The sequence below is a fragment of the Podarcis liolepis genome, assembly GCF_965112155.1.
Source record: "Podarcis liolepis genome assembly, chromosome: 7".
NCBI classification, from domain to species: Eukaryota; Metazoa; Chordata; class Lepidosauria; order Squamata; family Lacertidae; genus Podarcis; species Podarcis liolepis.
The window spans coordinates 14,696,625-14,710,396 of NC_139561.1; the positions used below are offsets into that span (position 1 = coordinate 14,696,625).

Sequence of the window (13,772 nt, forward strand, 5' to 3'; positions counted from 1 at the left end):
CCTTGCCCCGGGTTAGGGGGCGCAAATTACTTGCCTTGCCCCGGGTGCTGACAACCCACGCTACGCCGCTGCCTGATCCAGCAGGGCTCTTTTTATGTTCTCCACCAATACCTGGCAGATATCCCACAGAGAAAGCTCTTCCCTCTATCAGTGGTTCTCAACCCCAGATGTTTTTGGCCTACAACTCCCATGATCCCTAGCTCACAGGACCAGTGGTCAGGGATGATGGGAGTTGTAGGCCAAAAACATCTGAGGACTCAAGGTTGAGAAAGGCTGCATGGGTAGTGAAATAAAAAATTTAAGGTCTTATATCTATAATAAATGTTCATAAATGTACCAACCAAGCGCATACATGGATGTGTGGACCACATGTCTGGAGCAGCACAGGAGGACCACCCTGAAACCATTTTCAAATGTTTTCTCTGCAAGGAGGGAGGAGGTGGGGGAGCCTCCCCATTGTCTTTTTGTTCACAAATCCTATCTTAAGAGTATGTTTGTGTATGAATAGGGTGAGCCTATGTCCTGGCTCAGGAACTAAGTATTTGTCATTACAAAAGACTGGCCAGGCTCCCCAGAGTATCCAATCAAGGAAGCATTAATAGGTAACCTGCCAAACAGGAGGTAAACAACGCACTCAGATTTCTGCTGTAGACCACCCTTTCTGTGATGTAGGTCTGATGTATCTGGGGTGGTGTTCTTGAGCTACACCCCTTCTGTGATGTAGGTATGATGTTTCTGGGGGTGGTCTTGGTCTCCAAGGGGGGCAATTTAAAATGTCTATATAAGGGCGGACACACCTTTGTTCTGGGTCCTCCAACTCCTCCGGCGTGTGAAGAGGGCAACCTGTTGCAACAGTTCAATAAAGATCAGGCTTACGAGCTGCTTTGCTTCTCAGTATTCTCTGGTTGGCCTCTGTTATTTTCTCCGACCTATGAAGAACCTGCAAAGGACTCTATAAGGGCTCTTGTGTCCCCCATAAGGGAATAAGGGCAGATTTACGTTTATTACAGTAGGCAAACTAAGGACCGGGGGCCGGATCCGGGCCAATCGTCTTCTAAATCTGGCCTGTGGACAGTCCAGGAATCAGTGTGTTTTTACATGAGTAGAATGTGTGCTTTTATTTAAAATGCATCTCTGGGTTATTTGTGGGCCATAGGAATTCGTTCTTCCCTCCCCCCAAAAATATAGTCCAGCCCCCCACAAGGTCTGAGGGCCGGTGGACCGGCCCCCTGCTGAAAGGTTTTGCTGACCCCTGCTCTAGAGGCATCTTCATAGCACGGACAGCTGCACCAGTTGCATTTCTGCCTGTGGTCCAGCTGCCGCAGACTAAGGGGAAATGCTTGCCTGGGTCTGAGGCCGATATCCAACCCTTTGTGAATGCCTTGGAAATGCTGCAGGATTCCTGAGTTTGCCCCCCACAATTCCACACCCGCTTTCTTAGCTGATTCCCCCTTTAAGAGAGCTTTGCAGCGTTTCCCCTTTTCCTCTCTCATTTAAAGGTTGCAACTTGAAGCCGGCGTCTGATTGGTCGGAACTCTGCGGTGCCGCCTTATGGTTGGTTCCCGCGGCTCCCTCCCCGTTTTCCGAAGAGCATTGGGTTAGCCTACTTTGCCTTTCTTTGGGGGGGGGCAAAGGAAGAATCTAAATATAGATACTTTCAGCTAGGGATATTTGGGGCTGAACTCTGCTGAGAAAATACATATAACAATAAATGCTTTCGGAGCTATGTTCTGTAGCAATGCGTAATGGGTTGTAATTCTCGGGGGTGTGTGTGTAAATACTCCCCCCCCGCATTGCTAAGAGAATGGTCCATTCCAAATTAAGGAACAGGGAGGGGTTACCCCTTTCCATGCGTGCTTTGCTCCCAGTTTGGGATTCCTTTTTGCAAAGCCTCTAAAGAGAGAGAGATATACAGTGTATATACGTAGGATGCTGCTTCCTCTGTTACAGAGAACGCTACCCAGGGTGGGGTGAGTTTGGATTATTGGGGGCGAAGGGGAGACTATTTTGGGGAGGGGGGCAAATCTTCTCTTTCCTGTCTTGAATCCCAATTTTCCAAGTGTGGGGCAGTCAGGCTGAAACCACCCCATGTACTCCTGTATATAGTAGTAGTAGTAGTAGTAGTAGTAGTTTATTTATACCCCGCCCATCTGGCTGAGTTTCCCCAGCCACCCTGGGTGGCTTCCAACCAGTGGCGTAGCGTGGGTTGTCAGCACCCGGCACAAGGCAAGTAATTTGCGTCCCCTAACCCATGGATTTGCGCCCCCTAACCCTAACCCCCAGATGATGCGCCCGGTGCGGCCGGCCCCCCCTGCACCCCCCACGCTACGCCACTGCTTCCAACAGAATATTAAAATACAATAACCTATTAAACATTAAAAGCTTCCCTAAACAGGGCTGCCTTCAGATGTCTTCTAGAAGTCTGGTAGTTGTTTTTCTCTTTGACATCTGGTGGGAGGGAGTTCCACAGGGCAGGTGCCACTACCGAGAAGGCCCTCTGCCTGGTTCCCTGTAACTTGGCTTCTCGCAGCGAGGGAACCGCCAGAAGGCCCTCGGAGCTGGACCTCAGTGTCCAGGCAGAACGATGGAGGTGGAGACGCTCCTTCAGGTATACTGGGCTGAGGCCGTTTAGGGCTTTAAAGGTCAGCACCAACACTTTGAATTGTGCTCAGAAACATACTGGGAGCCAATGTAGGTCTTTCAAGACTGGTGTTATGTGGTCTCGGCGGCTGCTCCCAGTCACCAGTCTAGCTGTCGCATTCTGGATTAGTTGTAGTTTCCTGGCTGGCTTAAATTGGATATTGCAAAGCCCCTCTTATAGAAGTCTGAAAGTGACCCACCCCCATTTTGAAAGGAAGGTCTTCTTGCCACTATCTGATCACCCTTTGGGATGGTGGGGGGAGTCTGGAGCCCTTAGTTCTAGGGGTATCTCTGAAGTAACCTCCTTCCTTGTGTGCAAAAGTACCCCTCCAGTAAACAAAGATCAAAACTGGGCAGTTCCTTCTACTTTTTTTGGGGGGGGGTGGTGGTAGGGAACCTCCTAGTAGCTTCCCCAGGAATTACTTTTCTATTCATTCCTCAATGAATAGCCCCCTTCTACTGATTCCTAACGTAAGGGCCCCTTCCTGCAAGCCTAACTTCACTTAATCTGTGAGTTAAGCTCCATTCAATTCAATGGGACATTTATGTATACATAGTTAGGATTTCAGCCATGATCTCCTGGATCTTACTCTCTTGTGCTGTTTTAAGGATTTGCAATTTCAAACTGTTAGTAAACATTCTATTGGTGGGTGGTAGCAGGGGATCGAGAGCTGTATTTATTGAGCTGTATCTAACATTAACCCTCCTTTGAGTAAACTCATTAAACTTAATGGACATTGGCAAACTTGAGACCATTAATTTCAGTAGGTCTAATCTGGGTAAAACTAACCCATAGTATTTCTTTCCCGGGACAGGCACCCGTTTTCCTCTCTTTTTATCTCCAGAAGCCTTTCGCTTTCTGAGACTTTGACCATGCCCGAAAAGAGCAATTTCCCCAAATTCAGATAACCTGGAAAAAAACAGACCTGGGGGAGGGGTTCTTAGATGTCTTTCCCTCTCTCCCTAGGCAGTCAAAGATTTTGCAAGGAGCTTCAAGGCAAGAACTTTGACAAAGGTTGGGTGGCTGCTCTGATGAAATTTTCTGGCCTGTCGTCAGCAAGTGGAATTTTTTCTTTCTCTCCCCCCCACCAGCAAAAGAACTTCAGTGGGAGGTTAAAAGATGATTCGAGCTCTTAAAAATTAAACTGCAGGAGGAGTACTTCTGCATTTTTGCCCTTCAGAGTGCTTGCCTTAACTTTATTTGGAAAAGAATTATTTATAGGCTTTAAATTAAAATGCTGATCCCAGGCTTTACTGCTAAATTCATTATTATTTTTAATTACCCAACCTTCACCCTAAGGCGATCAGGTCCTTGAGGTGGTAAAACCAACACGTGATTTTTAAAAAGACACACTTGTGTTGTTGTTTTTTAAAATTCAGACTGAAATAACAATGAAATAAAATATTTAAAAAGATAGCAACAGGGCGATAGTTCCCATTCAGCTTTGGCAGACTTGGCCAAATGGAAACATCACAATTTTGGCGTGGTCTTACCAACTCAAATCATTTGTCCATTTAGTTCAGTGGTGTCTACTCTGACTGGCAGCCGCTCTCCAGGGTTTCAGGCAGGGGGAATCCCAGCCCTAGCTAGAGATGCTAGTTATTGAATCTGGGACCTTCTACTATGCCTCTTTCAGATGCAGCTGAACTAGAACTCCCACCGCTGCTGGCTATGCTTGCTGGGTCTGCCGGGAGTTGTAGTTCAGCAACATCCAGAGCCTTAATTCTGAAGTCTATCTCTTGCCTCCCGTTGACATAGATTCCTGGTAATTCCAACAGTCCCACAGTCCTGTTATCTCTATCTGCCTCGCACCTTTCCTTTCCTTATCGCAGCTAATGAGGTCTTGGATTTTATCAGCACTTGCATGAGATAACAGACCGGCAAAGCCACCATCTTAGGAAAGCAAACACACGCAGCCGGTCTGCTTTCCCCATGTCTCTCCAACTGCACTTGCCCTAAAGTTCTTAAAGAAAATTCGAGCTGGCTTGCTGGCCCGGTGCGGAGAAGAATGTCAAACTTTGCACCAAGATGCACAGGTCCAGCTACAGCATGCTGAGCAAACTGTTGAACTTTGGACTGAAGGCCAAAACATTGGGCAGGCTGTGTTGGCAATGGCAGCGTCCCTGTAACAAAATCTTTTGCTAGCGCTGTTCATAGCTGTCAACTGTCCCTTATTTGGCGGGAAAGTCCCTTATCCATACGCTGTGTCCCGCTGCTGTCCCGTATTGATGATGCCCCTTAAATATCCCGGGTTTCAAAGGAAGCAGCTCCTCTCCCTCCCTGCCTGCCGGCCAGGGAGGAGGGAGGCTCCAACTGTGTTGCTTGGCAGCGTTGCTCACCCAATAAGGAGTCTAAGAACGACTGGGGGTGGAGCTTGCATGCCTTGTGCCGATCAAATCGGCCGCGTTGCCTGGAGACTCACCTTTGCTCAGCGCTTCCCAGCGGAGAGGTGACAGTGGTTTTTCTTGCTGCATCCCCTTTGCCGGGTTGCTGCGCTGTGGGAACCACCACTTGAGGCTTCGTTTGGCTGCTGGCTGGGCTTTCTGCATTTGGCTCGGAGGGGCTCAGAAGTTGAACATACCTGTGTTCGGAAAATCCCTTATTTTGGCTGCTGATCCCTTATTTTCGAGGCTGCTGGTCCCTTATTTTCAAATCTGTAAGTTGACAGCTATGGCGCTGTTGTGGATGTCATTCTGTAGCCGTCATCTGCCCTGGGCTTCCTGTAAAAGAACCCAGCAGCTTAATAGGGGGTAATTCCCAAAGGGACCCAGAACTAACATTTCTCCCTTTTCTTTCTCCCTTCTCCCACCTGCCCCCCTACCAGGCTACGATGGCAGCACCGAGCCACTGCAGAGGTGGCCAACGAACCCATTTTGGCATTCAAGTCCGGCAGCCCCGAACGAGCAGCTCTGCAGAAGGTACTGCGTAGAGGAGATATACGCACTTTGGGCATCGTTGAACTTGAGCATCACTTGCCTTTACTGCCCCTCACTGCCTCCGTCACAACTCTGCCTTCTTTTAATGCCAGAATGGGGAAGCCTTGTCCCTCCAGATGTTGCTGCCACAGCTGATGGGAATTGAGAGTCTAGCAACATCTGGAAGGCCCACAGTTCCCCCATCCCTAAACGAGACCATCACTTGCCTTTACTGCCCCCAGCTACCGTATTTTTCCATGTATAACACGCCCCTGTGTATAACACACCCTCTCTTTTACGGGACTAAAAATTGAGAAAATGGGGGGAGATTGCCCAGAGTTGCCGAGCTTTTTTGGGGAGGGGATTGCCCACAGTTGCTGAACTTTTTCGGGGAGAATTGCCTAGACTTGTTGAAAATTGCTCACCCATAGGACTGCTACAACCAATCGCGCACACATCCACAAAGCCACCAATCATCTGCACACTCGCCGAAAGCAAGCGCCAAGCACCCGCCCAATTGCCGCAGCAGCCAATAGCCAGCGGACCTTGATGCACCCACCAATAACACGCAAAAATGCCGCTGGCAATCTCCTACTTGCGACAGCCAACATATAGAAATTTAATTAATAATTGTAGTTGTAATAATAATAATAATAATTTTAATGCAGAGATGGGGAATGAACCCATGGCTTCCAGATATTGCTTAACTCCAGTTCCCATCCGGTGTTAGAAACTCAGATATATAAGCTGGGCACCAAATGGCTCTTAACTCTTTCTGTAGGCTCTAAATGATTTGAAAGGCAAGACCGAATCCATCCCTTGTGTCGTCGGAGGAGAGGAGGTGTGGACGGCCGATGTGAGGTATCAAGTCTCGGTGAGTTCTGTCGGCAAACTTCCGCTTATATTTCTATTTTGTTAGTGGCCTGACATAGCCCTGTGACGAATTTTCCCTCCACTTCCCCAAATTAATAAGCTGTCGAGATTTTGTTTTTAGATTTTGTTTGGGAAGGATAACCTCTCTGTCGCTGGAGCCTGTGGCGATGTAGTGGTTTGAGTGTCAGGCTAGGACCTGGGAGACCCGGGTTCAAATCCTGACTCAGCTGTAAAGCTCTCTGTGGGGACCTTGGGGGCCAGTTGCTGCTTTTGCCTACCTCACAGGGTTGTTGCTGGGATTAAGTGAGGGCAGGAAGGAACTATGTACACCCCTTGAGCTCCCTGGAGAAAAAGGCAGGATATAAATCTAATGAAAGAAAATCTTGTTGGGATTAGTAGCGCTTGATATGAGCTTGAAATATTCCTTGAAATATCTTCTGGAATGCCAATGGGCTTTATTCCTAGCTAAGACTACTGCTATCCTATATAAACTTACCTGGGAGTAAATCCCATCAAACCTTGGGAGACGGGGCTGGCTTCTGAGTAGACGGGCAGAACGTTACTATAGTAAGGTAAAGGTACCCCTGCCCGTACGGGCCAGTCTTGACAGACTCTAGGGTTGTGCGCTCATCTCACTTAAGAGGCCGGGGGCCAGCGCTGTCCGGAGACACTTTCGGGTCATGTAGCCAGCGTGACAAAGCTGCATCTGGCGAGCCAGCGCAGCACACGGAAACGCCGTTTACCTTCCCGCCAGTAAGCGGTCCCTATTTATCTACTTGCACCCGGGGGTGCTTTCGAACTGCTAGGTTGGCAGGCGCTGGGACCGAGCGACGGGAGCGCACACCGCCGCGGGGATTCGAACCACCGACCTTTCGATCGGCAAGCCCTAGGCGCTGAGGCTTTTACCCACAGCGCCACCCGTGTCCCTAGAACGTTACTATAAGGACCACTAAAAATAATAATAATAATAATAATAATAATAATAATAAAAATTATATATACCCCACCCTCCCCAGCCAAGGCTGGGGTCAGGATGGCTAACAACCAATAATAAAAACAAGTTGAATGAATACAACCTAAAAACAAGCTTAAAATACAACATTAAAATATTAAAATGCAGCCTCGTCACAGGAGGAGAAAGGAAAAAAGAAAGAGGGGGAGGTAATCAAATTGGCTCCAAGCCAAAGGCCAGGCGGAACAACTCTATCTTACAGGTCCTACAGAAAGAAATCAGATCCTGCAGGGCCCTGGTCTGATGAGGCAGAGCGTTCCACCAGGCCGGAGCCAGTGTTGAAAAGGCCCTGGCTCTGGCTGAGGCTAATATAACTTCCTTAGGGCCCGGGACATCTAGGGTGTGGCTATTTATGGACCTTAAGGTCCTCCGTGGGGCATACCGGGAGAGGCGGTCCTGTAGGTACGAGGGTCTGAGGCCGTGAAGGGCTTTAAAGGTTAAAACCAGCACCTTAAATCTGACCCTGTACTCCACTGGGTGAATATACTCCCATGGCAGAGACCCCGTGAGGAGTCTCGCTGCAGCATTCTGCACCCGCTGGAGTTTCTGGGACAGCTTCAAGGGCAGCCCCATGTAGAGCGAATTACACTAGTCAGGCCTGGAGGTGACCGTCGCATGGATCACTGTGACCTTTCTTTTTCTTTTTCAGCCTTTCAACCATTCCCACAAAGTGGCCAAATACTGCTATGCAGATAAGGTGAGCAGTGCCTGCGTCGGAAGCTGTGTCTAGAGGCAGATGTGCTGCTTGGGCACAAATAGTTTCCTGGTAGCAGAAATGGGATTTCCTGCATGCTCTACCCGTTGAGCTACAGTCCCTCTCTTACTTCCCACGACGGCCAATCAGATGCCTCTGGTTGGCCCACCAGCAGGGTGCAAAACTCCCCACCATCCAGTACTCAGATGAACGCTGCTGTCCTGTGGCAGGGAGTGCCGCCGGTGCTGTGTGCATCGCACAGCCGAGGGAGTTATTCTCTCTTTCTGTTCTCTCCAAACTGCATTTAATTCTTATAAACCTCCCTGTTATCTTCCCTGCCAACCAGGACTTGCTGAACAAGGCCATCAACGCCGCTGTGGCCGCCCGAAGGGAATGGGACCTGCGGCCTGTCCAGGACCGTGCAGAGATATTTTTCAAAGCAGCTGACCTGCTGAGCGGTCCCAGGAGGGCGGAAATCTTGGCCAAGACCATGGTGGGACAGGTGTGTGGTGTGTCATGGGTCTAAAATCCCAGCAGGCTGTGCAAGGGTTTATGTTTCTGTGGTTGGGACCCTCCCAACCACTGTGTTGAGTTAGAAACAAAAATCTGAAAGAAGAAGCAGTATCATTTATTTATTTATTTTTACTAAAATTTTATATACAGTGGTACCTTGGGTTACAGACGCTTCAGGTTACAGACTCCGCTAATCCAGAAATAGTACCTTGGGTTAAATACTTTGCTTCAGGATGAGAACCGAAATTGTTCTCCAGCAGTGCGGAGGCAGCAGGAGGCCCCATTAGCTAAAGTGGTGCTTCAGGTTAAGAACAGTTTCAGTTAAGAATGGACCTCCGGAACGAATTAAGTACTTAACTTGAGGTACCACTGTACATTCGCTCTCTCTCTCTGGCAATTAGAAATTAACTTGTTTCCTACATAGGAAAGGGTTGATCGCACAGAACAGACTAATTAAAAACAAACAAACCACTGCCTTTTGCCACCCCCCCTTTTTCTTCAGAAAGCTTTTGATGGCTACTAGCCATGGTGGCGGGACGCAGGTGGCGCTGTGGGTTAAACCACAGAGCCTAGGACTTGCCAATCAGAAGGTCGGTGGTTCGAATCCCTGCGACGGGGTGAGCTCCTGTTGCTCGGTCCCTGCTCCTGCCAACCAGAAATCATGCTCCGGTGGCGCGGCGGCAGCAGGAGGCCCCATTAGCTAAAGGGGTGCTTCAGGTTAAGAACAGTTTCAGGTTAAGAACAGACCTCCAGAATGAATTAAGTTCTTAACTTGAGGTACCACTGTACTGCTTGATTGCAGGGGGTTGACCCTTGGCAGCCCCTTCCAACTCTACAGTCCTTGGATTGTATGATTGCAAAAGAAAAGAAACTCAATCTTTTAGCACCTAGACTTTGGAACTCCCTTGACACTGGGCAAGCATCTTCACCATACACTTTCTGGTGCCTGCTGAAAATGCTTTTGATTAGGCAAAGCCGATCCAGACACGTAGAATGCTTGCGAGGGTTTTGATCCGATTTTCAACACCTTGTTGATTTTTGTAATTTTTTTCCAGCGTTTCAAATGTTTGATTTTAACTTTTTTTAAAAAAAGTGATAATATCATTGTTCTGCTCATTTTTTACGAACACTGAACGTGTATTATATGGTTGCTCTGCGTTAAGGGGAGGGAAGCAGAGGCCCGTGTGGATAAGGGACCGAACATGAACTTGGGAGAATGGCAGCTTTGGAAAGTTTTGTTTCTTTAAACCAGGCAAAGACCGTCATCCAGGCGGAGATTGATGCGGCCGCGGAGCTCATCGACTTCTTCCGTTTCAATGCCAAATACGCCGTGGAGCTGGAGGAACAGCAACCGCTCAGCGTTCCCCCCAGTACCAACAGCATGATCTATCGGGGGCTGGAGGTAGGGCACAAAGGTTGTTCCCCCCTGGGGTGGGGTACCCTGTATGCGACAGTCAGGATAGAGACCATTGTGACTGCGGGGACGGGGGGGCGGGTTGGACCAGAAAATCCTTGAGGGTTCCTTCCAACTCTGTAATTCTATGATCATAAAGACAAGAATCCATGGAGAATCCTGGACAATTCTGTGTCCAGGGCAGCTGTTTACCAGCTCCATCTGGTACGCAGGCTGAGACCCTACCTGCCTGCAGACTGTCTCGCTAGAGTGGTGCATGCTCTGCTTATCTCCCACTTGGACTACTGCAATGCGCTCTACGTGGGGCTACCTTTGAAGGTGACCCGGAAACTGCAACTAATCCAGAATGCGGCAGCTAGACTGGTGACTGGGAGCAGCCGCTGAGACCACATAACACTGGTCCTGAAAGATCTACACTATAAGAGACTATCTACAGACTTCTATAAGAGGGGCTTTGCAATATCCAGTTTAAGCCAGCCAGGAAACTATAACTAATCCAGAATGTGACAGTTAGACTGGTGACTGGGAGCAGCCGCCAAGACCATATAATACCAGTCTTGAAAGACCTACACTGGCTCCCAGTATGTTTCCGAGCACAATTCAAAGTGTTGGTGCTGACCTTTAAAGCCCTAAATGGCCTTGGTCCAGTATCCCTGAAGGAGCGTCTCCACCCTCATCGTTCTGCCCGGACATTGAGATCCAGCGCCAAGGGCCTTCTAGCGGTTCCCTCGCTGTGAGAAGCCAGGTTACAGGGAACCAGGCAGAGAGCCTTCTTGGTAGTGGCACCTGCCCTGTGGAACGCCCTCCCACCAGTTGTCAAAGAGAAGAACAACTACCAGACTTTTAGAAGACATCTGAAGGCAGCCCTGTTTAGGGAAGCGTTTAATGTTTAACAGACCACTGTATTTTAATCTTTTGTTGGAAGCCGCCCGGGGTAGCTGGGAAAACCCAGCCAGATGGGCGGGGTATAAATAATAATAATAATAATAATAATAATAATAATAATAATAAAGCGCTTTGCTAAATGGCATTCGCCCCCCCAACTTCTGACCATCTTATTAGTCCCGCCCACCCACCTTTTCTGACTTCTGCATGGTTTCAAGGTCGCCTGTGCACAATGAGGGCTAGAAGCTTTGCAGGGCTGTGTTTTTTTTTTAATGAAAGCGAAGTTTCTCAGGGAGCTGCAGCCCTGTGCATATTTTAAAAAACAGATGCTACAGATGCTTTTGTGGGCTCATTCGCTCGCTCGCTCGCGCCTCCCCCCCCCCCCGAGAAACTCTTCCGTGGCTGCTTATTCCACGGTCCTAATTCATCCTTTTTCCCCTACTCCTGCAGGGTTTCGTTGCTGCCGTCTCCCCCTTCAACTTCACCGCCATCGGAGGGAACCTGGCAGGAGCTCCCGCTTTGATGGTGAGTAATCGGGGGGGGGGGGGGCTGGGCGGCTCTTTGGTGTTCCGTCCTCCCCCCACCAACCAGTGGCAGGGGGAGTTTTGGGGAGAAGTGTTTCTCCCCCCTCCTCACGTATTTCTACACCCGGCCCTGTGCTTTTTGAACACCAGGGGGGTCCCTCCTGCTGCCTGCTGAGCTGAGCATCTCACGGGGAAAGCGTTCCGGTTCTTAAACATCGCCCTCCCTCCCCTCGCCATCCTCCGGACATTTTAAAAAAAGGTCTTTTTTGAAAACTAGGAAACTTCCTCGAAGTTTGCTAGGCAATCCTGAGACGGGGAGGAGAGTGGGTTAGGGACAAAAGCACCTATCCAATCTCTCAAATTCAAGAACGTAAGAATTTAGGAATAATCAGGCCACTGTCCCAACTAGTCCCTCAAGCGCAAGGGCCTTCTCCCCTCCTGTAGTTTTCCGCAAAAACAGAGGTTGGGAGCCATCACTGCCTCCTGTGGCAGGCAGTTCCATAGTTTATACGCTGCATGAAGAAGTTATTTCTTTTATCTTCCAATGTTCGGCTGCGTTGGAGGAGTTCTAGTGTTACGAGAGAGGGAGAGTATATTTTCTCTCTCTGCTTTCTCCATGCCACGCCCAAATTTGTAAACTTCTATCATGCCCCCTCTTCCTTGCTTTTTCTCAAAGCCAGAGTTTCCCAAACTTGGGTCTCCAGCTGTTTTTGGACTACAGTTCCCATCATCCATGACCACTAATCCTGCTAGACATGGATGATGGGAGTTGTAGTCCAAAAACAGCTGGAGACCCAAGTTTGGGAAACCCTTCTCTAAACTAAAAAGTCCCAAATGCTGCAACCTTTTGTCGCAGGGGAGTCTCTCCACCCCCTCGATCGCTTTGCCCTGTTCTGAACCTTTTGAAACTCGACAGTGTCCTTTTTGAGGTGAGGCTCAACCTGGGAAAGTCTTTCGTACCTGCAGAGCTCATTCCTGCCATCTCCAGATAGGCTTGAGATGTCCTCTTTGTGAAGCCTGGGAGCTGCTGCCAGTCCGTGTAGACAATACTGAGCTATATGTACCAATTGGTCTAATAAGGCAGCTTCCTGTTCAGTGTTCAGCCTGCTGAGTGAGACCACAGCGAGCCCACCTATTCTTGTCTCTCTTACTGCTTGTCCCCGAGTGACTGGCATTTTGGAGATAGACTGCCCCCGTACACGAACGCTCCATTCCATGCCACAGTGGCTATTTAAGGACATCCAAAGGCCCAACGTCAAGCCAGCCTCCTGCTTCCCACGCCAGCTGATCAGACGCATCTGGGAAGCCCATAATCAGGGCAGGAAGGCAACAGCCCTCTGCCCTTGTTTCTGCAAAGCAGCTGGCATTCTCAGGTACACTGGCCCTGAACTTGGAGGTTCCATTTACCGTATTTTTCGCCCTATAGGACGCACCTTTCCCCCTCCAAAAATGAAGGGGAAATGTGTGTGCGTCCTATGGGGCGAATGCAGGCTTTTGCTGAAGCCTGGAGAGTAAGACGGGTCGGTGCGCACCGACCCCTCTCGCTCTCCAGGCTTCAGGCAGCTCTCCGCAACCCTTGGGAGCCCGGCACGAAGTCGCGCCGGTCTCCCAAGAGTTGCGCAGAGCTGCCTGCATCCTGAAGCCTGGGGCGCGCTGAACAGCGCGTCCCGGGCTTCGGGCAGCTCTGTGCAAGCCTGGGAGACCGGCGCAACTTCCCGTCGGGCTCCCTAGGCTTGCAGATAGCAGCCTGTTCTGGGGTCGGGGGAAGCTCGGGCTTCCCCCGCCCCAGCCCCACGCCTGGGGGGGAAATATTTTTTTTCTTTATCCCCCCCCCCAAAAAAAAACTAGGTGCGCCCTATGGGCTGGTGCGCCCTATAGGGCGAAAAATACGGTAACTGTCCTAACTAAATACCAGTTGCATTGCAGGCGGGTGGACTAGAATCCCTTCCAGCTCTATAATTCTATGATTCTGTGACAAATCTGATTTGCTTTGTGGCCTTTGCTTTCTCCCCTTCCAGGGGAACGTGGTCCTCTGGAAACCTAGCGACACAGCCATGCTGTCCAGCTATGCCGTCTACAAGACCCTTTTGGAAGCCGGGCTCCCGCCCAATGTCATCCAGTTCGTCCCGGCCGACGGCCCCGTTTTTGGCGATACAGTGACCGCCTCGGAGCACTTTTGTGGGCTCAACTTCACCGGCAGTGTACCGTGAGTTAGGAGGGGTGGGAGACCTCCTATTTGTAGGCTGCCACCGATTTGAAGTTGTCTTTACAGGTTGTTCAATTTCCTGTTCATAGGCTGCC

The 13,772-nt window shown here is 49.7% G+C and overlaps 1 protein-coding gene across 1 annotated transcript in view; it reads left to right on the forward strand.

The window, feature by feature from the left end:
• The first annotated feature begins 1,578 nt into the window (after positions 1–1,578).
• The window catches only part of ALDH4A1 (aldehyde dehydrogenase 4 family member A1), a 29,603-nt gene continuing 17,409 nt past the window's right edge, over positions 1,579–13,772 (forward strand). The window contains exons 1-8 of the mRNA XM_083512691.1: positions 1,579–1,970; positions 5,466–5,559; positions 6,338–6,430; positions 8,091–8,138; positions 8,482–8,637; positions 9,901–10,050; positions 11,398–11,472; positions 13,490–13,677. Of these exons, the coding sequence (XP_083368817.1) occupies positions 1,930–1,970; positions 5,466–5,559; positions 6,338–6,430; positions 8,091–8,138; positions 8,482–8,637; positions 9,901–10,050; positions 11,398–11,472; positions 13,490–13,677 (845 nt within the window). The 5' untranslated portion in view covers positions 1,579–1,929. The remainder of the gene's footprint in view (positions 1,971–5,465; positions 5,560–6,337; positions 6,431–8,090; positions 8,139–8,481; positions 8,638–9,900; positions 10,051–11,397; positions 11,473–13,489; positions 13,678–13,772) is intronic.